The sequence below is a fragment of the Monodelphis domestica genome, chromosome 3, assembly GCF_027887165.1.
Source record: "Monodelphis domestica isolate mMonDom1 chromosome 3, mMonDom1.pri, whole genome shotgun sequence".
Classification (NCBI taxonomy): Eukaryota; Metazoa; Chordata; class Mammalia; order Didelphimorphia; family Didelphidae; genus Monodelphis; species Monodelphis domestica.
Window position 1 is genome coordinate 366,472,454 of NC_077229.1, and position 26,705 is coordinate 366,499,158.

General features: G+C 33.8%; 1 protein-coding gene across 2 annotated transcripts in view; it reads left to right on the top strand.

Moving 5' to 3' along the window:
* The window catches only part of CDH12 (cadherin 12), a 1,480,679-nt gene that overhangs the window by 1,443,795 nt on the left and 10,179 nt on the right, over positions 1–26,705 (top strand). For both annotated transcript variants that reach the window (XM_056824264.1, XM_007486837.3), the window contains 2 exons: positions 22,438–22,559; positions 26,343–26,460. In XM_056824264.1, the coding sequence (XP_056680242.1) occupies positions 22,438–22,559; positions 26,343–26,460 (240 nt within the window). The remainder of the gene's footprint in view (positions 1–22,437; positions 22,560–26,342; positions 26,461–26,705) is intronic.

The following is a 26,705-nucleotide window of genomic DNA, read 5'->3' on the forward strand; positions in this document are numbered from 1 at the left end:
CAAATACAATGCCCTTTTATCATTCTTGATCCTTCTCTACACCTCTATAGCCTTTGAGAGGGTTGAGATACTCTTCTGCTGTTTGTCCACTCTTTCCCAGTTTCTTCTGTAAAATCATCATCCGGGATATGACCAATAATGATGAGAGCCACCCACCAAGGATCTGTCCTAGTCTCTCTTCTTTATTTCTCTATTCTGCCTCACCTGACAATTCCATTAGCTTTCATGGGTTTAATTATAATCTCCCTGCAATGGATTCTGAGATCTACTTAAAGAACATGAATCTCTCTTCTAAAATCCTTTTTCACATCAACAATGATGTTTTAGATATCTTGAACTCAATCTCAAAGTGATCTCAAATTCCTCATCTACTCTCACCCTCAAACCTCTTTTCTCTTATTTTCCCATTAATTTTGGGAAATATTCTCTTGCTCTCAGATATCCAGAATCACATGTCATGTGTCATCAAGGTATCATCATCATGTCAATGTGGACTCCTCACTGATATACACCTGAAATATTCAGTATCTTATGGAATCTTATTATTTTTCCTCTCACAACATCTCTTCAATGTTCCTTTACATTTATTCACACAATCTCCAACTTGGTAAATGTAATCATTACCCCTCACTATAAATATTGTAGCAAACTTCTAATAGGTCATCTGGTCTCAAGCTTCTTTTTATTCCAATTTATCCTCTAAGCAAAAGTTATTTTTCTAAAATGTAGGTCTTACCGTTTCACCCAATGGTTAAATCGAAAGTATTTTGATTCAAATTCAAAGCTTTTCATAACTTGAGCTATTCCTACTTTTCTAGTTTCTTCCCTTTTATTCCTTTCTAAGCATTATACAATCCAGTTTCACTTCACTCTTTTCTGTTCCTTGCAAATAACAACATTATCTCATTGTCCTCATATCTGAAGTATTCTATCACGTCTATCTCTAAACTTCCCAGGCTTTTTTCAAATCAAATCACACCACTTGCAGGTGCCCTTTCTCTGTCTCCTGTCCTTCCACATGCCTATGCTAATATCTTCTTCTGAGATTACCTCAATTTATCTTTTTAGATAGATAGATAGACATCTCCTATCTATAATATATGTAATATTTGTCTATATATAATTATTTACATATTGTCTCTCATTATAGTATGAGCTCCTTGAAGGTGTGAACTATGATATTTCCTCTGGGTTTATGATGAAAACAACACAGAAAAGCCCTCTATTTAGTTTTTCAAAGAGAACCTGTGAACTGTCCTTTAATTTAGCTTAAATTTATTAAAAATAGTTAATTGATTTTTGTGTTACTTTCACTTCCAAATGTGTCATTCCCTCACTGCACTACCCAGTAAGTCATCTTCAAAATCCAAAGATAAAGAAGAAAGGGGAGGGCAGTTCAGCAAAACTGCCCCACATATTTAAAGAGTCTAATAATAATATTTTACACACATAGTTTTCCATATCTTCAAAGAAGTAGAGCTGCATTATATCTGCAGACATTAGTGTCACCATAAAAGTGCAGAGCATTTAATCTTTTATTTACTCTGTTTTATTTATGTTTCCCATTTAATCACTTTAGCCATGTATCTTGTTTTCCTGTATCCTCTTGTTTTGTTGTGTATCAGTCTCATGCTTCTGTGAATTCTTCATATTTATTGTTACTTAGAGTGTCCTACATATACCACAATTTTTTAATCCTTTCTTAACCAATGGACAGATACTTGTTTGTTATTCTTTGCTAATGCCATAAGTACTGCTATTAATGTTATAGCTTCACCAACAATGTGTTATTAATTCATCTCTAACTTCTTTATTATTTCTAGTATTATTTATAATGAAAATATCAATATGTATGTTATTCAGCTCCTCTTAAACTTTGTCAGTTCATTGGCTATTGGACAAAGATTATATATCAAATGCACCAATTTATAATATAAGTATGGATGTTTTTTTAATTGTCTTACATAGAAATTCCTTTCAAACACTCTGCACAATCAGTACAAAAATGTAAGATACTTCACATCACTGATGCTCATTTTGTACTTTTGTTCATTTCTTATGTTGCTGTGATCAAAATATTCATTGCCAGGTAATCAATATTCTGATGAACTTCTTCTCAAGTTACTGAGGTATTTTACAGAAAGTAGACGGTCATTGAAACTATGCTAGAAAACTTATACTTTGCTAGCAAGCCTTACAAAAATAAGGAATCAGAGTAGAGGAGATATGACTTAAAGGTAGAAAACTGATTTAGAATTTTTTTGGTAGCTAAAGAAAATAAAGGTAGAGGAAAACACAAAAATGATTCGAGATCTTGGATAAGCTTTGATTTTAACAGTGGGAAGTAAAATATGTTATTTTATAATAATAATAATAGCTAGCATTTACATATCAGCTATGGACTATGCTATCCACTTTACAAATATTTCATTAAATCCTCATGATGATCCTGGAATATAGGTGCTATTGTGTCCCAATTTTACACTTGAGAAAACTGACACAAACAAAAATTAGTGACTTGATCAAGGTCACATAGTTACTAAGTATTTGTGGACAAATTTAAATTCAGATTTCCTGATTCCAGGCCTTATGTGCTATCTATAGTACTCCCAACTATTTTCATTATCTACTTATGCTGTCTTATTCTGTAATAGATATGAAATAGAAATCATTATCAGAATAGTTAATAAAAATTCATAAACCTAGTCTGTGCAATACTATTTTAAACATACTGAACGTGCTTAAGCTGATAGTATAAAGATCATATGGTATGTGTGGGAAAAGAAAATCCTACAGGATTTGAAGCTCTAATTTTAATCCTTTCCTTTTTCACCTGAAAGTTATGTGACCTGTAGGAGAGAATTAAACATTTATGAGTATTAATATATAATATTTGTACATAGAATTGTAGGTTTATATATTTATGCCTGGAACAACTCTTAGAGGTCATTTAGTCTAAACCCTACTTTTTAATAGGTGAGCAAATTGAAGTCCTGAAAGTTGATGGGTTTTTATTTTAATTAAGGTTGCAGTGTAAGAGGTGGAATTTGAACTCAGGTCCTGCCATTCTAAGTTTAGTACTCTAAACTTAGCACTGTTTCCGTCATATCAATGATGCTATCTTGTTATAATTTAGACATAGCTATAAATAACTACAAAAATGACAGATGTTTTGGTAGATAGATAGATAGATAAATAGATAGATAGATGTTTAAATAGATGCCATAAGGAGCTATATAAATATCAACTATAATCATGGCATCTCTAAAGAGAAATTTCATGTTTTTTCCTAGGTTCTGCCCTGAATTAGCCTAATGAATTGAGCAAAATTATATTACTTTTCCAATCTGGTCTCCTTTTGATTTCAAAGTAATCAAGTGACCTTTTTACCAATGGTTTTAAATATATAATTGGATTTTTACCTTTATAACTGCACTAAGAGAAAACCTAGAGCAGCCATATATATGCCAGTGTTGAACTTCTTATTGCAGTCATCAGTTTCTAAGGAGACTGGAGCTATCCTGGTCCTGATCTGTGCAGGCTGCAGCTGTGCTTCCTTTTCAGTTCTACATAGTGGAGGCCATGTGAAGAAAAATGTTTCTCATAACATATTATGGATTTTATGACAACAGAAGTTTGATGTTGTTGAGATTTTATTTATTGTTTACTGGGATTCTAGTAGCAATTGGCATAACATTATTGAATATATTCATTGGCAAAGATGAATTAACAGAAATCACTGAAGGCTACATTCCATAAAACTAGGAAACTTTAAGTATCCTATAACCAGGTGGATTGCTTGTTATGTCTATGAACCTTTTGAAAAGAATGATGAAAGAAAGATGACAATCCTTCAATTATAAGCTGAAAAGGTTGATCCAATGTTAAAGTTTTAGGAAACAAAAAGACTTATGTGATAAGTAGGATCCTGGTTTCATTACCCAACTATTGATAAGAATTGATTATTCTCCAAAAAACACTACATGACCCTTATGCTACTGATTCTACATATGTGAAGCATATTCTCTTTAGTATGGATTAAGTGAAAAAATGCATACTGTGTTGTTTTCCTTTGAATAAATGAGCCATTTTTTTTGGGTCATATAGTTGGTTTTCAGTGTAATTTGAGAGAATGGCTTTTGTTTTTAAGGGTTAGTTTTATCTTTTTAAAATGTTTTAATGGCAGTTAAAATTGGATATGATCAAAATTTGTGAATTTCTAAAGGGTAGTCTTGTCTGGAAGTATATTCTACAATAATCCCAATAAATGGAAGTTGTAGACAGGAAATATAGTTGTATCAAAAACAACTTGTGTATCTAATTCTGTGGAATACAGGCATTTGGGTCCATCATTGGTAACTCATCTATCTCAATTAGTATTGCAATTTTTAGCCTGGATTCTATAAAAGATTAAAACCTTGAGAAACTGAAAAGCTTCCAAAAAAGAAAACTAAGAAGAATAAAAATATAATTTTCAAGACATGATAAATGTAAAAAAATGATTTAGTTTATAATTCCGGTATCAAGTGTAAATGATGAGCTGTAACACAAAAGAAATGACTTTCATTTCAAAGACAATAAACATTTAAAATATATAAACCTATGTCTTTGTAAAACAGCAATTTTTTCAAAGGCATCAGAACAACTTTCATTCCTCTGCAATTAAGAATCCATGAAAGAAAAATATCTAGTTTATGCATTAATGTGATTTCAGAAAACAATATCCTTCTATGCTGACAATATGAATATTATATTATTAAAAATCCTACCTTTTATCATATTTTAAAGTTATTCACAGCAACCATATGCTATACTCTTTTGAAAGAAAATGACAAATTATATGTAAAACTGAGGATATTACTTAGCAAATGAATTTCCTTGTCCCAACCCTAGAAACACTATTTGAGAAAGGATTCAATTCAATAAACATTTGCAAAATGTCTACTGTGTTCAGATAGATAAGAATAATTCCTGCCTTTATGAAGTTTAGAATCTAAAAGAGGCATATAAAATATGTAATTATATTTAAATATACACATGCATATACAGTATGCCCAAGCAGACTGACATATGAAATTAAAAAAAAAAACAAAAAAACAAAGTTACACATGAGAGCTATGGGAAGTAAAGCACTATGGAAAAGGTAACATGAAACTTAAAAAACTGATTAGAAATTCAACCAGTCAAAGACTGTATAGGAAACATCACAAGCATATAACATGGCTGTATTTCAAGTGTATACAGTAAAACTTAAATGCAATACATTTTCTGGGGACAGGGAGTATACAAGTTTATCTAGAGAGTAGTTTACATAGTTCATATGGAATAAGGATGGGAAAAAGCATGGTACCAGATTTTGGCTACTCTTAAATTACCAGCAAAAGAATCTGGATTTTTTTAGATAATAGGGAAATAGTGATGATTTTTAAGCAAAAGGATAATACAAATTCATCTAACTTTAAATAAGTTTCAGGACAAAAGAAAATTGAAGTCATAATATTGGATTTTAATGGAAATAATAATAATAGCATTTGTCTAGTACTTAGGATTTATAATGTCAATTCATCCTACTTTTATCAAGTTCTGAATGAGGCAAATTTGTCTGGGCCAAAATCCTTTCTTTGTATCTTACAGCCATTATTACAAGTTCTGCCTTTTTAGACTAAATAAAACACATCTTATTTGTCTTACATGAGACAGTCCTTCAGACACTCAAAAACAACTATTGTTTTAAAAGATTCTTCTCCTTGTAAATGCTTGATGTTCAAACAATACATTAATCAATATATAGGAATACACACACACACACACACACACACACACACACACACACACACACACACAAATGAAATCGCTCTTGTCCTCAACTGGCTTATACTAAATAGGGAAACAAAACAATAATTCCTTCAGCATTATATGTTATGAGCTCAAGGTATTTCACCAACATATTTTCCCTTCTCTGTGTTCTTTCTATTGGTTCTTACTTAAAATGTGGTGCCCAGAGAAGTGATTTAGGAGATGAGGAACTGGGGGAAAAGTCCAAGTGTGGAGAAGGGGGCAGAAGGGGACATAAAGGAGGGAACAGTTTTTGCCACTGAGTCAAAATGGAGCTATTGTGGCCATCCTGATCTTGGGTAGCTAACGTCAGTTAATCCCACTAGAAGAACATGACAAAGCAAATGCTTGGGAAGATGCCAGGATGGCATCCCCTCATGCTGCCTGAAAGCAGAAGGACTCAGATCTTGCAATAAAAGCAGAAAAAAGCTAATGAGAGGGAGGGAGAGCCTAAGGAATTCCATGACTCATGCCCATTCCTCTTGCTCATTAAATGAGTGCCTAGAGCCATGCCTATAATGTACTGGCCTTTTACTGCAGTGCTCCAGGTCCCTGAAGTGATGACATCCCCTTCACTTTGTGTCTTCATTGGGTTCCCTCCCTGCATCTTTTCCCCTAGGCAGCCATGCTTTCCTTCATGATATTTCTTGGGGTGAGGAGGCTACCTCCTCCCAATGATTTTTATTTCTATGAGGCTGATATCAGAGTATTAAAAGTAGCTTTGTAAATAAATCATTATTTTATATATATATATATATATAAATATATATATATATATCCCAAAATGTTACTCTGGAACCTGACTCCATTATAATATTAGAACTGATGATAATTATTTTTTTCACTTATATAAACAACCAGCTTCAGTCTACTTTTTCCTGGGCCTCTGAAGTACCAAGAAATAAATTGGCATGAGAAAATATAGTATAATACAAAGATAAAGGGATTTGGAGGGTGTGAAGAGTTAAATTTTGGGGGTAGGAGTTTGAACACAAGCCACTGCTCAGTTTATTAAATGCAAAACACTTAGTTTAGTATTAGGAAATACATATAGGAAACAGAAAGTAGGAAAGTGAAAGAAATCTTACAACAGCTTGTAACTATAACCCAGATCCCACTCCTAACTAAATTTCTCTAAAAACTCGAAATCTATCTGCCTCAGAAGACAATATCTTCTGCTAAGCTGAAGCCCTTGCCTATTCTCCTACTCTCACTGTCTTAAATATAACCACTAAATATCTACCATATCTACCCAAATTATTAATAATGAATACGGCTATTAAGGCCTTAAATCTATTCTCTGTCTCCAACCAGAGAAAGTGTTAGCAGCACAACCTCTCCCTAGGAGACCCTGGGACAAAAAGCCCTTTGCAACTCTCTGCAACTGACTAACTCCCTCAGGCACACCCTTCTAACTGTCACTAACTGACAAACATCACAGCAGGGAATCTCTTACTGAAAAATATTATTGCTTCTTTTCCTCTTAAATATAAAAAAGGAGAAATTAATAAAAACTATCTTAACAAGGCCAAATGGAGGAGAAAATATAGAAACAATATTGTACAAAGATAATTAATGGAATAATGGGAGATAATAAAAAATTGACAAGTCTAGTAGTTAACTACTCACTATCTCAGTTCCAATATTATTCTTCTATAAATTAAATTGATTGGAAAAGAAGATCATGAAGTAATTTTTCATATCCGAAATCCTGTGATGTAAGATTGTGACATTGTGAAAATTATAGTCAGAACTGAAATGGAGTCTGGGTTTTGACATGTCATCCCTATGCAAACTTGGACAAAGCACACAAGTCCTCTCAACCTCTATTTCCACCTTTCACCTATGGATATAATAAGACTCTACTTAACAAGGTTATTAGGATGATATACTCTATTTTAAAATGTCTTTTTATTAGAAAATAAAAATATAAATTAATACTATTATAATGGCTCAAATCATATTTGTTAAGTTTTGACTAATATATTCACATTTCAGTTTCTATGTATATTTATAGGCACCCCACAGAATACCCATAATAAGTAAATTGATTATTTGTAATATAGTGAACATTTTGCCCCTCTATACTCATATACTTTAAATCAACTTTTTCTCCCACTTAATAAAATATCATTCAATTACAACTGAAAGAAATTTTATTGGTTATCTAGTTCTATCGATTCATTCTAGAAATAAGGAAACTGAAGACCATAGAGGTTTAGGGGACCAATATATATTTAATGGAAGAGCCAGGATTTGAAAACAGCTCTTTTGTTTCCAGATCCAGTGCATTTCCTACTCTCAGCCTACTGGGACTTTGGCATTAGCCCACTGTTGTCCACTCCCTTGTACTTTGCACGTAGTGGACACAATCAAAGTTATCAACACCAACTTTTTCTAATTATTCTATTTCCCCTCTTGACCTTAACTATTCTTATTTTTAAAATTATTTTTGTTACTTTTTACCTTCAGAGTATCTAACACTATTAGCAATGGTTGTTTTTCTACCTCTTGTGCTAGATTTGGAAGTGTTTTGGTGTTGAGAATATACTTTATAAGGAAAAAAAATAGAAATCAGGGAGTTAGAAATATGTTCTAATCCCAACTCTGACACTGACTTAAAATACTTATTACCTTAAGATATTAATTTATTCTCTTCAGGCCTTACTTTCCATATCTGTAAAATGAACTATTTAAATAATATAACTTCAAAGGTTTCAGTTAGCTCTAGTTTAATTCTAAAATACTCAGTTCAGCGATTAGAAGTAAAATCTTTGAACAGATGGAAATCACAACCATCATAGTCATTACCATCATCATTACTAGCATCATCACTATTATATATGACATTAGTAGGATATATGACCAAAATTACACTGTAATGGGTTTTGTGTTTGTTTAATGCTTTTAAATTCTTATGAGTACACTGCCATAATAAAAATGCTTAGAATTTTTACAAACCAATCTAATTAACCATCAAAACATATAAGCACTATAAATTAAAGTCAGACTTCACTTTTTATAAAGTTCTTAATAGCTAACTGAATGGCTTAAGGGACAGATAAGACACAATACAAATGAGCCTTTCACCTGAAGCTAAACATTTCAATAAATAATTATTCATAGAAGCAAATAGATATCATTAAAATAATGTGCATTTAAGTATATCATTCAGGAAATAAAACATTAAATTTTGAATAAGAAAATGTTTCTATTACTTGCAGATAGCTTTAAACCATAATAGTTATTAATAACTAACATTTATCTAGTTTGCTTTAAAGTTTTTGCAAAGATTTTTACATATTTTGTCTCATTTGATTTTTTCTTTTTAAAAAATTCTTACCTTCTGTTAGAATTGATACAAATAATCAGTTCCAAGGGAGAAAAGCAGTAAGAGACAAGTAATTTGGGTTAAGTGACTTGTCCAGAGTCACACAGCTAGGAAGTCACAATTGAACCCAGGTCCTCCAGACTCCAAGACTGGCGCTGTATCCACTGAGCCATAGTACCTCCATCTTTTTTGATTCTTACAACAACCCCATGAAGTAAGCATGCCACATATTATTATGCCCACTTTAAATATGAGAAAACTGAGATTTAGAGAGACTAAATGTCTTGCCTCTAGATGTATGGCTAGTATCTTTATGACTCCAGATTCTCTATTGATACCATTCTGCCTATTTTTACTATTCATTTTGAAAAAGTTAAAACAGCAATCCTAACTCTGATTGATGAACTCTGCTTCTCTTCTTCTCCTATCAGTCACTGATATTCTAAGGTTCTCTGATGTTGGGAAAAACAAATGAAGTGAATCTCTGTCCCTCCATTGTGAGAACACAAAACTGGTGAAAACCATTTTCCAAAATTAATCACATCTTGTCATTTCACCAGCTATGATTCTCAATCATGTCCTAAATTTTCATTTGAAAATGTATTGAACTGAGAGTCAAGATAATATTGTTCAAATCCTAACTTGGTCACTAGCAATCTGTGTGACATTGGACAAGTCACTTGAGTTCCCTGTGCCGAAATTTCTTCATCTGTAAAATGTGTCAGTCCATAAAGGAACATTCTATTTTATTTTTCACCCCTGACATTCTTTGGTTCTATGACTTTTTTACTAAATCAACACAAACTCTCCCCAACAAGACTATTAAAATATTTCTTCAGTGTCTTTATTATACTGGAATAATAGAGAATTTGGTTCATTCATCAGAATTTATATGGAATATTATTGTTATTGTTATATAGTACTAATAACTTCTTTATCTACCTGGAAACCATAATTAAGTTGTTTCTGTAAACATCAAAGGACTATTTTGAAAGAAATATTTTTTGCTGTGTCCACACAGAGTGTTTCCAATTCTATATTATTTTTGGATCAAAACACCTTTAAAGAAAAACAGAACAAAAAAAATTCCTGTTACCCATAATGAAGATGGCACCAGAGACCTGTTTAGAGTTAATTAGTAGGGCTTGCTATTTGTACAGCCTATGCAGTGATGGCCATCTAATGTAATATTAATATTGTCTCATGTAGATCACCATATCACTAATGATGTTCCTTTGTTAAATAATTAGCTAAAGTAATGTGCAAAATGGAAACGGTTTTATGGCATCCCTATAATATGCCTAACATGTGTTTAGTGCCTGTGGAAAAGTTATAAGACATGGTACTTGCCTGCAAGCAGATTATGTTCTATATAATTTTGTAAACTTTATTATCTGATTAAATGAAATGTAGATTTAGTATCAGTGCTGGATTTGAACATATGCTCAAGTCAGTTTGGGGGAGAAAGTCATTAAACTTCATAGCTTCACATTTAACAGGACATTAAATTTATTTCTTCTCTGCTTTATTTGAGCCAATAGACTACAGTTAAAAATGCATCTTCACAGCCCTCTTCTCCATAATGTTAAGAATATAGTCTATTGTTTTGTCATACTGCAAAGCAAAGAACAAAGGGATTATCCCTGTAATTGTGGCCTTTTCCAATAGTTTTCCAAATAAATGAATTAACTGTTGAACTGCCTGTTAGATGGTGGCATGGAAATATCGTCCTAGACAATATAGACATAAAAGCATCCTTTTTTTCTTTAATGTTAAACTTAAACTCCTGAATACCATGAGGGAGAAATGGCAATATCTATGGCAGAATCCTGTTCCTTCCTCAAAAATGAATGTGGGGGAGGGGGCAGCAGGATGACTCAGTGGATGATGAGCCAGGCTTAGAGACAAGAGGTCCTGGGTTCAAATCAGATCTCAGACACTTCCTGTGTGATCATGGGAAAGTCTCTTAAATTATCCCTTACTGCTCTTCTGCCTTGGAACCAATCTAAGATACAAGGTAAGGGCTTAAAAAATGTGAATGTGGATTCAGAGATGATTCCATGAGGGTAAAAGCAAATACACTGAAATGCAAATGTCCTCTTAAAGAGTAGTGGTAAGTCACAGTATCTTCTAACTATAAGCTTTGTCAACTATTAGATTCTTATAACTTGACATTTTAATGGAAAATAATGTGGGCTCTTCACAGGATAAGATCTACCCTGTATCTCCTTGGTTTACATTCATTTATTTCTTTATTTCTCTGTCCTACTCTGTGGCTTATGAAATTATACTCCATATTTGTAGAGTCTACTTGTGTTATAATCTCTCCCTGTTCTCCCAGCCTATCACATTTGTACTAATGTTGAATGTCTAGTTAGCTTTATCAACAAGGAGTCCTAGGGCTTTAAATCTCTCCCCCACCCTTCAGTGACTTTATCTAAAAATGACTTACTCTGAATTATCAATTTCATCTGATTCCTCCCCAGTGAAGATGTGAAAAAATAAATAAGACAATGCAATAAGTTTATATAGCAAGATCAAAGGAAGATGTTATGCTTTTATTGTTGTTTTTTTGTCATTTATTTGTTTTTAAGAATGAGAGATTGGAGCATGTCTCTAGAAAATTAGGAATGATCCAGTAGTTTGAAGATAGATATAATACAATAGTCTAATTTTCTAAAACTGCATCCTTCCCTTCTGAGCCAACAAAGTTATATCTCATACATTTAGTCATGGAAAAAAAAACCTTGCAACTTTGAAATCCCAACCCTCTTATTTTTTAAATAAACTGAGATCTAGAGAAATTAAGTGACCTTTGTCATATATTTAGTTCGGGAGGCACAATTTCCATACAGGTCTTCATGGTTTCAAACCCAGTTATCTATACAGTATCCTCTTCTCTAAACAAATCTTTGATTCTACAAACTTCTTAGAGCAACCATTCTATAGATCTCCTTTCCTTAACTTCTAAATTTTCTAAAGAATAGCTTGCTCTCTTTTTATCTATTTCTTACAGTTGTCATCTCCTTTGAAATTACTGCAACATTATGACTGGTGATCAACACCATTTTCTTGAGAATTTTTCATTCAGCTAACATTTCTCTCTCCTGATTTTTATCTTAGCTAGCCAAATGTTCCATTTTGTTTTTCTTTGCTCATTTATTTTATCTCTATTTTTTCCCCAAAGTGTGAGAATGCTTTGACCTCATCATTGACGCTCTTCTCACATCTTTGTTCATTTACCAGTTCCATAATGCATTTGATGTCTACATTTTCATGAGGTATTTTATGTCATTATCTATGCATGGCATTCATTCCTGCTACATTTTCCCCTGTTGAACATCTGCACATTAATCTGAGATCCAGAACTCTCATCCCTGTTTAATTACCTCAGTTGCAAACAATTCCTCACTCTTTAGATCTTTCATTGTGCTGAGAAGTTTTCCCATATACTGATCATATTGCATCATTGTAATTATTTTTTATATGTAGCCTTGAGGGAGTGTTGAGACTAGCTGCTTGACTTACTATGCATACTACCTAATACCAGAGACATTTTGTACTAACCACTAAGTTCTCTCAGAGAGTTAACTTGTCTCCTACAAAGCTTCACTTCTTTGTAGATGGAAATGCTTTTCCAATTAGTCTCACAGTTTAGAATGAATTGATCCAATAAGATTCAGATCCCACTGTTTAAAAAACACCCCCCTCTCATTAACCACTGTATCAATTCCTCATCTTCCATGCTTAGTTAGAATAAATGTTTAATTAACAAAGAAAATCATAATAAAAAACATTTATATTAATGCAGACCAACACTGACTCTCACTTATCTGTTACCAAAGCAACACACTTGGATCATCTAAACCCAAGTCACATCTGTTTCTAAAACCCACTGCCACCCCAATATGGAGGAGGTCAGACTAGACTCTTCTTGTCTCAATTATACTTCCTTGTTCAAGTTTCTGCTGTTTCTTCTATTCTGAAATATTATTTGGCTTTATCCTATCTATATGAACCATCTTCTTCCCCTAGCTGTATAGAGAAATGATCCAGGCTATTCCAACATGTCTGAAATTATACAGTCATAAATCTAGCACCCAGAGAAGAATAGGAAAACAATATGACTTGGTCACCATTATATATTTCTCTCTTTGAAATGTTATGAAGTCCTCTAGTTCTATGACTGTTCCCTCATGCTCTGCATCATTCTCTTCTCTCCCAGTTTTAGAAATGAGTTTCTAGCTACCCCTATCTTTCTTAGGCAGGTGGATGATACTGGGAGAAGGAAGAGCTGAACTACAGGTAAGAAAATCTGTTAGGCTACATCTCCTTGAGGGCAAGAATCACATTTCATTCATTTTCTATTTTCTACCACCTAGAGTAGTTTGCGCATCATGAACCCTTAAATGTTCTTAATCCAAAGTAATAGAAGGGAAACACACTAGGGCCAGAGAGGAATCAAATCTAGGATTCCTCGTGTATATTGATAACTCAACTCAAGAACAATGCTTGCAGGATTCAATGCTCATTAACCAGGCAAGAGAAAATTGGGAAAGTAGTTTTCCGAGGGCAAAGATTCTGATGATGATATAAAAGAAAAAGGAAAATTTATATATATATATATATATTTTTTTCCTGCAGCTTCTATGCTTTTGCACTGTTTGTCTCCCAAGCTTGGAATATACTCCTTCCTCATATCCTCTCAGAACTGCTCATTTCTTTCAAGAATTAAGTGGAATACCAACTACAAAAGTATTCTCAGAATGCCCTTCTACCCACCAACCCCAAGTTTGTGCCATGTGTGCACTACAGATTTTGAGTGTTCACATTCACAGCTGTACATTGATGTGACATTAGAATTGGGCATTGAAGATGGTTTTGTCTATATGTAAACTAAGTTAGCTATGGTGGTATGGCATAGTATATAAAGCACTGAATTTTGAAAAACCTGGTTTTTCAACCTATCTTTGATCTTTTTGGATACGTGGTATTTTGCTAGCCAAGTGACCCTTTCTTAGCCTCAATTTCCTCAGCTATAAATGGGCATAATGATAGCATATACTCCACAAGGTTATTGTGTGAGTCAGATTAGATAAAAAACAAACTACTCTATAAACCATAAATAAATGGTCATGTCTAGTGATATTATATACCAGCCTAACATTAAGCCTCTGGGAAAGAATAACCCTGTTTTGGCCATCCTGATACTGTCTTCTCATAGATGTATTGTATAATGACTTTTAGTTTCTTTTCTCTTAATATAATAAACTGATCTTGAAGCATTGATAACCTATTGTCCCAATAAAGAAATAGGTACTAACGAATTAAATTATGAAGATTAATGAATATAAATGTTGTGTCAGATCAAAATAATGATTACTAATGACAAAAGGCAAGTCCTTGATCTCTAACAGCCTGTTTACCCATTACCTCAATTGTAGGTTTAAATGAATTTCCTCCCCATCCATATAACATTCTTCATGCTTAGTTACAAACTATTTTAAAATCAATTTAATATAATGTTAAATATATACAAGGAGCTAACTTGGTCCTTGACAGCTCTAGAAGTACCTTTGAAGTGGATCAAAGATAAATGACCATAAGTCCACAGAGATTTTCTGGGTATCATCTCTGTGTCTGTTCTGCCACTGCCTTTTCCCCCAATTGAGATTGCTTTTGAAAATTTCCCTGTGGCTTCTATTTAAAATCTATAATGATACTTCTCATATCTTTCTATTCCAGCCAAAAATTGTGGCTGATGGTGATTCAAGATCACATCTTCATAGACCATGTTAACTTTGTCCTTATTAGGACAGCAACTATGCAAGTGAAATATCTAAGAACATATAATATGTACCCAAATGTAGATCTCAATGAATAATTTAAATATTTTTTAAAAGATCATTTTAAATCATTTAAAAACACTGCTTAGTCAAATAACAGATCATGCAGCTATAGAAATGACTGCTATTATTAGACCTTGTTCCACTTAACTTGTAATCTAAAAGATCTGACTTAAAGAGCACGAGCATAATAAATTATTTATTCCTTCTACTTGCAGTATTCTAGTTCAGTCTCAGTGTTTTTGATATTGAAGACATTTCTCTACATTTTCAGAGTTAGAATTCAAGTGATAGACCCCCAATTTTTTCCTATTCTAATATTTGTTCATTCATAAAAAGGCAGTTTAAAAAACTGAGCACCAAATATATAATTTAATATTAAGATAATAATATTAATACTAACTTATATATCCCTATGTTCAAAGAGTCCCTCATATCTCAAACTATAAAGTATTTAAGTATGGATTCAGCAATGGATTTTCTGTCCATTCTGTCACACAGAGATCAAGCAAGCTAATTCCTTAGGGATTCATCACTAGTCGTCATCACTAGTTGATGACATTTAAAAATAATTCCAGTTATAGATGTTTTACTACATTCTAGAGAGGATATGTCTTATATAAGTGGAAGAATTATCCATTCTTATGAAACTATGGATCTTTTGAAATATAAAGTTATGTCATTAGTAGAGACATTATCTATTTTGAAATTTCCCAATTGGCAAACATATATATCCTCCTAATCTGACTCCTTAATTCTAATACCACTTCCCCAACTGCCTGAAAGAACCTCTAGCTAGATATCCTGTTGGCATACTAAACTTGACATATTCTAAACAGAACTCATTATCATTCCCTCTAGTACCAAACTCCCTCCAAATATCTCTGTCATTGAGAGCATCGCTTTGCTTCCACTCACCCAGTTTGGCAACATTGGAGTCATTATTCCTTCTTCCTCCACTCTCCTCACCTCGCCCCCATCATGTTTAATCATTTGACAAGTATTGTATTGGCACAGCTCTTACATTTGTTCCTCTTTCTCCAATGTCATAATGAGCATTCAAATTTGGATCCCATCACATTTTATCTAGGTAATTCCAATAGGCTGTAACTGGAATTCTAGCTTCTAGTCTCTCCTTTCAATAATTTATTTCTCATGCAGCTGACAAGATAATCTTTCTAAAGCACACATTTGACTACTCTATTCACAACCTTCAGTGGTTCCCTATTCCCTGTAAGATAAAATACAAACCCCTAAGCTTATCTTTTAAAGCCCTTAACAATCTGGCTCTAGCCTACCTCACCAAGCTTATTTTGTGTTCTTTTTCTTCATGCTTTTTTCTACCCAGACCAGTGTACTTGCCATTTCCCAAATTTAGCAATCCACATTTCATCTCTCTGCCTTTGCACAGGCTCCTGAATGGGACTGAAACTCACTTACACTTGTTAGAATTTTTGAAGGATTATCTAAACGCTCTGCATTTTTATGAGTGAACCAAGATATTTTATTACATTCGCACTCAAGAAGAGAACTGCACAATGCTACACAAGTAGATCTCATAATTTTATTCTTCAGTTAAATGAAAGGGAATATAACTGATGTTTGTATAGAATAAGGATGAGAAGTCAAATTGAGAGTAGTACAGAGTTGAGTTAAATTTGAATGGGGGCAAAAAGTTTATAATGCTAGGAGAGAGGGTAGTACAGAACGTGGTAATTGATGCAGGTAGGGTTATAAGGATATAGCTACCAAATTCCAACTGGAACATCCTAGAAACAAGTACCTTAAGTTGAACATGTGTTTTCCATTTAACTATCTACGAATAGCAATCTTTCCTATGAGAATATATTTATTTCCACAGAATCTTATAATTTCTGCAATAACTAATCTACCCACTAGGAACATAATAAAATAAGAAAATTAATAATAACTAAAATTTACATAGTGATTACTATGTGCCAGGCATTATGAGAAACCTATGGTGCTGATTATCTAGAAAATATATATAACTACCTTAAAGACTGATTATATGGGTCACTTCCTTTCAGAAGCCTTTCTTGATTATCTGAGTTGTTAATGTTCTCTTTTTATTACTCTTCAAATTATCTTGTATATTTTCCATAAGTTTTTCCAGTTGTATCCCATCTACTAAAATAATATGCACTTTTTCAAGACAGAGAATTTTTTTTATTTTTTCAATTTCTAGCATCAATTGCAGTGCCTTGCACATATGGTAGGAATTTAATAAATTCTTATAAAGGTGCACTGGATTGAATTGGATGTCACTGTCTAAATCAATAAATGTGGCCTAGGTATCATATCATAGAGAGGTGAGAACTAGAGCTAAGTTAACTCTAGAACCCAGTTCTTCTCTTTTTCTCTAGCTGCATTTCATTGTTTGTTACAGTATTCTTTTATACACATATACATACACACAAACATATACAAGCATGCATAGACAGAGAGGTTATTTCATAAAGGCACCCCCAGAGCTATAAGGGATCTTCAATATTATGCAATAGAGACTCTCAAAAAGATTATAGAGAGTATCTAATTTACTCTTAGCATTTGGCATTATTCTACAGGCAGAATAAAGCTAGCCAAGTTTCCCTTCAGGAGCTGCCAACCATAGATAGATAGCTTGAGCGAGATAGACTGTCTTTCAAAAATTCAAGCTTTCAGAGAGAAGACTGGGCAATTACCTCACAAAAATATTTTATTAAGAATCTTTGATTCTCTTCAATCCAACTTCACCCAAATGGTATTTATTTCCCAAGAGGAATCCCCATTTATGTTCTGTTGTATCTGTGACTTGATTTACATGTACAAAATGAGGCATGGTTTTAAAATTATCCAGCTAAAGATGCATAAGAATGCAGTCTGGCATATTTGTGTCAAAGAGAAATTCAAATGTACATACACACACATGCAAACTAGATACATAGATACCTACATATATATGTGTGTGTGTATGTGTATACATAATGCATTCACTCATATACACCCTTATTTTTTTGCTCTGTATCAGTTGTCTTTACGTGGAACCAGATAATTGCCATCATTTCTCTCTCCTTTGTACTCTGAAAGCACAGAATGTATTTCTTTGCAGGGCTCAGATTTACCAGCTGATGAGGGCTCGACAAGATACATTCTCTTTTTGGCTTTGTTAGGAGACCCTGAATGCACAAATACGTGATCTTTATCTGTCTCTTGCACTGATAGAAATCAAGGGACTAGTGCCAAAAGCAAGGTTAAATGGCCTTCACAAAACTGACTTGGGCCAATTTTCCTGATGCTAAACCACTATGTAGGGTTTCTATGAATAACAAACAAATAACAAAACTATTCCCTTCCCATAACATCAATGTATAAAAAAGTATGTTTGCCCAAAAGCTCACCCAGAAAATGCCTTCCAGGGTAATACACCACTGGACAGAAGGTTACTTGGTGCTAATTACATAGGAAGATAACAAAGAAGTTAACCTGTATAAACCTCTGACAGTCCTAAAGTCACTGTTATGAGACCATTTTTTCTAGGCTTTATGCCCAGCAGCAGTTTCTTATGTGGAATGCACATATGTGCTTCAGACGACTTAAAATAAAGATAGCTATAAAAAACCCCAAATATCTTTATTTTGGAGACTAGGGTTATTTGGGGGTAATTCAAATATGCTAAAAACATAGGGTTATTTTAGCTTTAAAATTGATGAAATACATGGTGAAGAAAAAATTATTATAGTTAAAAATAAAACAGAAGTTTTCTATAATTTTAGACTTAGAAGAGCCCATAGAGATTCACCTGAAAGAGGCAGTATAATGTAATAGACAGAACCCTGGAACTGGAGACCTGAGTTCAAATTTCACTGCAGACACTTACTAGCTATGTAACCCTGGTCAAACAAGAAGCCTTTATTAATGACCTAATTTTGTATTAGGCTCTGTTTTAGGCTCTTGGTATACTATATAAAAGAGGAGAAATAAGGGAGAATCTCCTCTCTTACTAATGAAGAGCAGTGAATTGGTTTTGACCCACTGGATGAATTTGTTTCTCCAGTGAGAAGTTAAAGGGAAATGTGAAGGAACAGAATGTGGGGGAATCTGAAGGTCTGAGGAAAGATGGCAGTAGCTCTCCTTCCTCAAGGATGGCTGATCTTAGAGCTTTGGACTCTAGAGAGGGACAGAAGGAATCTGTCTCAAGGGTATACCACAAACTACATCTTTGAGTCTTGACTGTGGCCTCAACTGCTGGGAAAGAGCTTGTATCTCAGACAGTCCTTTTGAGGGTTAGCGTTTTTGTTGTTAAAACCTTTGTGAAGAATTGATAGAGGCTAAAGAAAACTTTGCAAAGCAGATGCAATGAATGGAAGCTTGAAGATCTGTCGGTCAAGGAAAATTCCAAAGGAGAATGTGACCAAGTGGAAGGCAGTTTTGAACAAGCTGGCACAAACTGTTTCTTCCTCTTTGTCCTTGGACTTTGGGAGAAGGAGCTATAGAGAGATAGCTCTGCCTTTCTGGCTATTGGTTTCTCCCTGAAAGATTTGGGGCTTGGCTCTGAAGATCTTTTAAAGTTGCTAATAATATCCCTCTTAATGACTATACAACCTTAGATTAGGGAAATCCTAAATTCCCTCTCTCCCATCTAAATTCCCTTACCCTTTTTTCTTTTAAAATAAATCCCTGTTTCCAGTATTGTAGAGAGTGATTTGTCTGTTAAAAGCTTCAGTCAACTTACCAGTTCTGAATCCCTGTTTGACTCCAACTGAAAAGATAGCAGAATTGGGTGGAAGGAGGAGAGGAAAGAATTCTGTCTTTCCTATTACCTTATTTCTCAGGGTATTTGCCCAGCACTTTCAGTTACCTTAAACAACCCAGTAAAAGGAACCTCCTAATACACCTTCCCTATAAAGCACAGAGATAAGCTGGATCTTTGCTGGTCACAGATGAAACAAATTTCACCTTTGGTCTTGTTCACAATTTACTCAACTTCTATCTTCTCATGAAAACCCCAACCAGCCTCAAAACTGACATAAACTGAAATTCATTTAAAGAGATGGGAATAAAAGGGTTGGAGGGTGAAGGCAGCAGGATGGAGGGATAGGAATGCCCTAATAATTATATTCTACAGCAGTTGGTATTCAATGGTCCTTGGCCAGAGGCTTTCTGCCTCAAGTCTTTCCCCAACACCCTGTTTCTTATATCTCTACACTACAATAACTTAAACTAATATCTCTACAATCTACCCAAAGAAAAGCAAAAGTGGGGAGACCCAAAGGGAGAGGGCAGATTGGCTCTGGTAAAGAGTCCAACTGCAATCTTTCTCAGTCTTGTGTAACTGGAGACAAGTCAAGGGGGGTTGTGGAGGATTTCTAGCTGGAGACAGGTACACAACAGGAAGGAAATCAGGTTCTTTCTCCCTCATGTGGCTTCAGATATCCTCTGAACTTCAGGAAAAAGCTCCTTTCAATTTCCTTCCAAGGCTGGAAGTGAATCAGTTGCCCAGAATTCTCTCAGCTTTCAGTTCTTTTTCCCGGAATCCTCTTGTTCACCCTCCACTCCTCACCCAGCTGCTCCCACCAGGCTAGCTCTTCATCCAACCTCAGGGTTCTATTTAAGGTCACTTTTCATACCTTACAATTATTATATTAATGAAAAAAGTGTACTCACACAGAGCTTTAATTCAATAGGAGAGAGGAAAATTATAATATATACATAAAATATGTGTGTTTAAGGATGCAGAATAAGTATAAAAAGAAGAAGAAATACCAATAACTACAAAGTAGTAAAATACAAGGCAGTTTGGGAGAGGGGCACTAGCAATTAAAGAGATCAATAAAAGCTTCAAGCAGAAGATGGTGATTGTGTTACATCTCCACAGAAAAGAGGGAGTCTAGTAGAGAAGAAAGTGCATTCCAGGAATGGATACAGTCAGTGCAAAGGGATGGAGATAGGGAATGGAGGTATTGTTAGTGAGGAATGTAGAGGGATCCAGTTTGACTGGGTTTGCAGGATATGGGAGGCTATTAAAAGAGGCAAAGAAGCATTTTTTGCAACACAAATGACTACTCCAATAAAACAAATGCACCCAGTGTCTATATAAAAAAATATTTCATTCTTCATCTTAAAACCAACACCTCTCTATACTGGATTTTTTTTTATGGTTCTGCTCGAATGTTTTATTCATATTTATATCTTTCTTTGGGGCGGGGGTAATTGAGGAGCAGGGTTGGGGATGGATAGTATGTTTAAAAGGGGCAAAGCTTTGAAAGTCTTTGAAAGCTAAGCAGCTTAATATATACTATATATATATATATATATATATATATAATTATTACAGCCCAATTTGTTTTTAAAGAGAAATACTCTAGCAACAGTGTAAAATGTGTACTGAATGGGAAGAAATTTGAGTGAGGGGTTATTAGGAGGCCATTGCAATAATATAGGCATCAGGTAGAGGATAAGGGCTGACCTAAGGTAGCAACTGTGTGAGTTGAGAAGAAGAGATCAGATATGAGAAATATGTGAAAGCAGAAAGAGAAATATTTGACAACTTATTGGATGTATCGAGTGAAGAAAAATGAGTAATCCAGAATAATATCAAAGTCATAAACCCAAAAGTCTAAAAGAATGGTGGTGCCTTGAACAGAAGTAGAGGGATTTGGGAAAGAGAAGGACTTGTCAGAAAAGATAATGAATTTTTTCTTTAAACATGTTAAATTTGGGGGTCAGCTGGGTAGCTCAGTGGATTGAGAACCAGGCCTAGAGATGGGATAGGTTCAAATAGGTTCAAATCTGGCCTCAGCCACTTCCTAGCTGTGTGACCCTGGGCAAGTCACTTGACCCTCATTGCCTAGCCCTTACCACTCTTCTGCCTTGGAGCCAATACACAGTATTGACTCCAAGACGGAAGGTAAGGGTTTAAAAAAAAAAACATGTTAAATTTGAGGCATATTCTAGACATTTAATTTGAAATCTAGAATAGGTAACTGGCAATATGCGATTGAAACTCAATCTGGCTCTCCTAGGCAATATCTCTGGGCTACCATTTTCTCATCTATAAATTGAGTCAGCTAACTTCTGTGTTCTCAAAGGTCCCTTCTAGCACCAAATCTATGAAGCCATGACATAATCCTAATCCCTTACTTACAGATAAATAAACTGAGGTAAAACAATTAAATATCTTGATCAGCGATATACTTTATTAGAACTCCCAGTTCGATGCTCTTTCACTATGCTACCTTATCTTTTTGTACATTGACATCTATTTTATTTTAATGACACTTCACTGTTGTCTTTTCAGTTATTTTCTATTATCTTGTGGGATTTATGACATTTCAATGAACTCTGACATGTGAATAACATTTGCAATACAATAATGCCTCACCAACTCTTATCATTCCAACCCCCCTTCTCTTTTTTTCCCAATAGGCAACCCATCATTAGCCAGCAAAGTCAACGTCCTTATCAATGTCTTGGACGTGAATGAATTTCCTCCAGAAATTTCAGTACCATATGAGACAGCAGTCTGTGAAAATGCTAAACCAGGACAGGTATGTGACCAGTACTGACATTTAATTTTTTGAATCGGTTAAAAATAGCTTCATAAGCTTTTCTCCTCAGGGGAATGCTTAAAGGGATGTATGGATAATGAAGGGAAGCTGTTGGGCAGGAAATATATCATTTAAATCTTCCTCACCATAGTCATCATCATCCCCTATGTATATCTATTTAAGGGTAACAAAATATTCCACCCATCTTACCTTGTTTGATCTTCACAGCATTATTATAATGGAGATACATGAACCTGCTCTGATATACATTGTCTCAACAAAAACATCCTGACCATCAACAACATAAATCCCTCTAAGGTTTCTCAGAATATACTCTCTGCGGGTCTTAGGGGACCAAAAAGGGTTGTGCTATATCACCTTTTTAAGTGGTGCATTAAAAATGCTTCGAGATGATTTATTGGGAAAGTTGTTCTATTTTCATTGTGGATTCTAAAGAGAAACATCTTGAATGCTACACTTTGTACTAAATATTAAGATTATTGAGACAAAAAGACTCCTGCCCTCCCTTTTGGAATATTAGATTCAGCAGTTTGCTTTATTCTGGACTCAGGTTAAGCAAGTAGCATAGATATTCTAAAGGAAAAATATAGTTGGGCAGGATTGCACATCATCAGAATGGGTGTTAGTCATAAGATCTGTGCATACTTATGCTTGTGTATAAAGTATATTGTCATTAAAAATTAACTACATTGTTTTGAATTCTTTTATCATGTGTTTTAGAATGTTGATAGGAAAATGCTTCGAGTTTGAGTTTATGTCCATTATGCTATTTTTAAAAGTTCTTGTTTAAACTAATTCTATCTTGAAATTAACTTATTAATTATAAATAAAATATCCTTTAAAAGAATAATGTAAATTTAAAGTCATATTTTTCCTTAAAGAAAAAATAATAAACATTTGGAGGAAATTTCTAGTTCCTCAAATCTACAGCTTTTCAATTTTGGTGGACAAGCATTTGGATAATTGCCCTCTTATTCAAATCTTTTTATTTATTTATTTACTATAGGTAATAAACATTTTTATGTTGCACTAAATTATTTGAACTTTTCCAGTAAGCAAATATGTAAATGTGACAAATTATATGGCATAAAGCTTTTTCATAGAAAAAGTGTGAATGTATTAATAATATTTTGTCACAAAATTGGTCACCCTTCCCAATGTGATCTGACTTCCGAGGTAACCAAATGAGCCATAGTAATATCACTATTATTTGAATGTTTTCTGTTAGACACAGCGGAAAAAAAAATCAGTCTTTTATAAGACTGTAGCAAAGTATATACATTTTTAAGCCACTAAGGAATCTTTTAGGACACTAAATGGGGCCATTTTTGGACTAAGATAGAACTTAGTGCACTCATTACTTCTCTAGTGACCTGACAGTAAGGCATTGGTAGTAGTACAATCTAATAATAGATGAGCTCCATTTGCTCTTCTCACTTTACTGTGTTCTTTCTCTAGGCACAAAGGACTGGTAGATTTTCTTTACTCCTTCCCTGATTGGTCTCTTCATTATGGATGTGAGGGAGAACAGTCTGGACCCCTAGAACCTCTCTCCCAATAACTCTTTCATAGACATTTCCTTTCCCATTGAAACATATATGTGCAGCAACAATTGCTAACATACACACACAGTTGGAGGTGACCCTTGAGTTTGATCTGAAGCTATTGATCTAAAGAGCTCTTGCTTTCAGGTCTTATCACCAGGGACATTCCCTCTAGATTATGAGTATAAAGAGTTCTTTCTTCACTGAGCATTACTAAATAAGGCAACTCTGCTCAGGGAAACAAAATAAAGGCTCTTACAGAATCTCAAAAGGCTTACCATTCTACGAAACCTATATAGGATGGAAAATAGATCTGACCATCTCATTTAACTATTTTAAAAATTAAAATATTTTTCTACATTTGTACATTCAGTTTTATTAACATGTAATTTCTTCACAAACATTTACAGATTGCTTTTGATTCGTGAGAGGTCCTATAACAAAATTATATCTTGAAATTAATATATTGGATATTACATATGCATAATAAGACAACACCATAATACAGTGACCTCATTTGGAAGTTTTTATAATATTTCATATCCACAGGACATTCTGAACTTTCTATAAAAAAATTAGCAAATCTATGTTGTCTCCTACCTTCTAGCCCACTACAGTGGGAAGAGGAGCATTTTTTGCAACACAAAAAATATTCAACTCCAATAAAACAAATGCACCCAGTGTCTATATAAAAAAAATGTTTCATTCTTCATCTTAAAACCAACACCTCTCTCTACTGGATAGTATGTTTTATCCTCAGTCCTCGGGAATCATGAATGGTCATTGTAGTACTTATAGTTTTACAAAATAGTTTTCAAAATCACTTGTTTTTATGGTATTTTTGTTTCCAATTTCCATTTCATTCTTTATCAGTTTATAAAATTACTCAAAATTATTCATTTTTATAACATTGATAGAATAGGATCCATTTCTGCTTACTTAGGTTTTAAAATTCATATATCTACTTCTCTAAATCTTTTCATCTTTTTAAAATTGTCTGTTTCTTCATCTCTCTCTTTTTTAAACCTTTACCTTCCATCTTAGAATTTGTATATTGGTTCCCAGGCAGAAAAGTGGTAAGGGCTAGGCAATGGGTGTTAAGTGACTTGCCCAGGGTCACACAGCTAGAAAGGGTCTGAGGCCAGATCCCAGATCCCATCTCTGGGCCTGAATCTCAATCCACCCAGCTACTCAGCTACCCAGCTACCCAGCAATCCCCTGTTTCTTCATTTCTTAAAGCCTAGTAGTTCTCCATCCAATAAATATATTAAAATTTACTCAGCCATTCCTGTATGGTTAGAAATAATTTTACTTTACTTTTTTGCCACCACAAAAAAGTAGATATATAATATAACTTCACCTTTTCTTCTTTCTTTAGTCTCTTTTGGCTATAAGTACTAGAAAGCTGGGTCAAAGGGCATACAAAATTTAGTAATTTTTTGTGTATAATTCAAACTTTCTCACCAAAATGGTTGTGAGCTCATTAATAGGACTAGCAACAGTATAACAATATGTATGTGTTTTCCTGTTGCCACTCCAGCATTATCATTTTCCTTTCTAATGTCATCTTTATTGCTTTTATGGATATCTCATTGAAATCTTATGCCAGTTCTAGTTCTTCTTTTCATGTATCTAGTCATTTCTAAACTAGAGAATTAGTAAAAATTGTTGAATAGACATAGAATTACAATGACAAATCTACTAACAGATATTTAATAAAACTGAAAATAGAAAAACTTGAATTTTCTTAGATTTTTCCTTTTGTAGTGATGTGAAGATGAAAGCATTTCTTTTATTTAACTTAAAGTGGAATATTAAATGCTCTGTTAGAAGTATCATACTTATTTTTTATAAAAATTCTAAGCTCTTAAGTTTTATGTTTGCAAGCTCTTTGAGGGCAGGAACTAATTTATTTTATGTCTTTGTTTCTCTGGTGCTTAGCACACAGTGCTTTATAATAGGTTTTTAGATAAACGGGGTTTTTTTGGACTGAAATAAACTGAACTGAAATGAAATGAACAACATTCTTGTAGGATTTACTTCCTATTCTGTCAGTTTGTAAGCTATTTACTATATATAACTCTTTAGATATTTGGCTATGAAAATCGAATGTAAAAAACTGGTTTGCAAAGTTCCATTAAACAAGCTCATTAAAATTTTGAGAAGGTTCTTTTGAAAAGGCTCACTGCCTTCATTTTTAATTTCAACATTGTTTCAGGTAATTCAGATCATCAGTGCTGCAGACCGAGATCTTTCACCTGCTGGGCAACAATTCTCCTTCAGATTATCACCTGAGGCTGCCATCAAACCCAATTTTACAGTCCGTGACTACAGAAGTAAGCTTAACCACCTAAATGTGACCTTTTTTCTCATAGCTCCATAAAGTAACAGAGTTTGATGCATTTCATAAAACTGTTAACAAAGTTTATAAGATATGAAAATTCACTAATAGTCGAATGGAAAAAAGGACGCAGATTCCACACAAAATATTCAGCAAATAATACCCAATTCCAGAGAAAGAGTGAGGCATAGTCCTTTGATGAATTGAGAAATGTAATGACTTTATTTAGAATTTAGAATT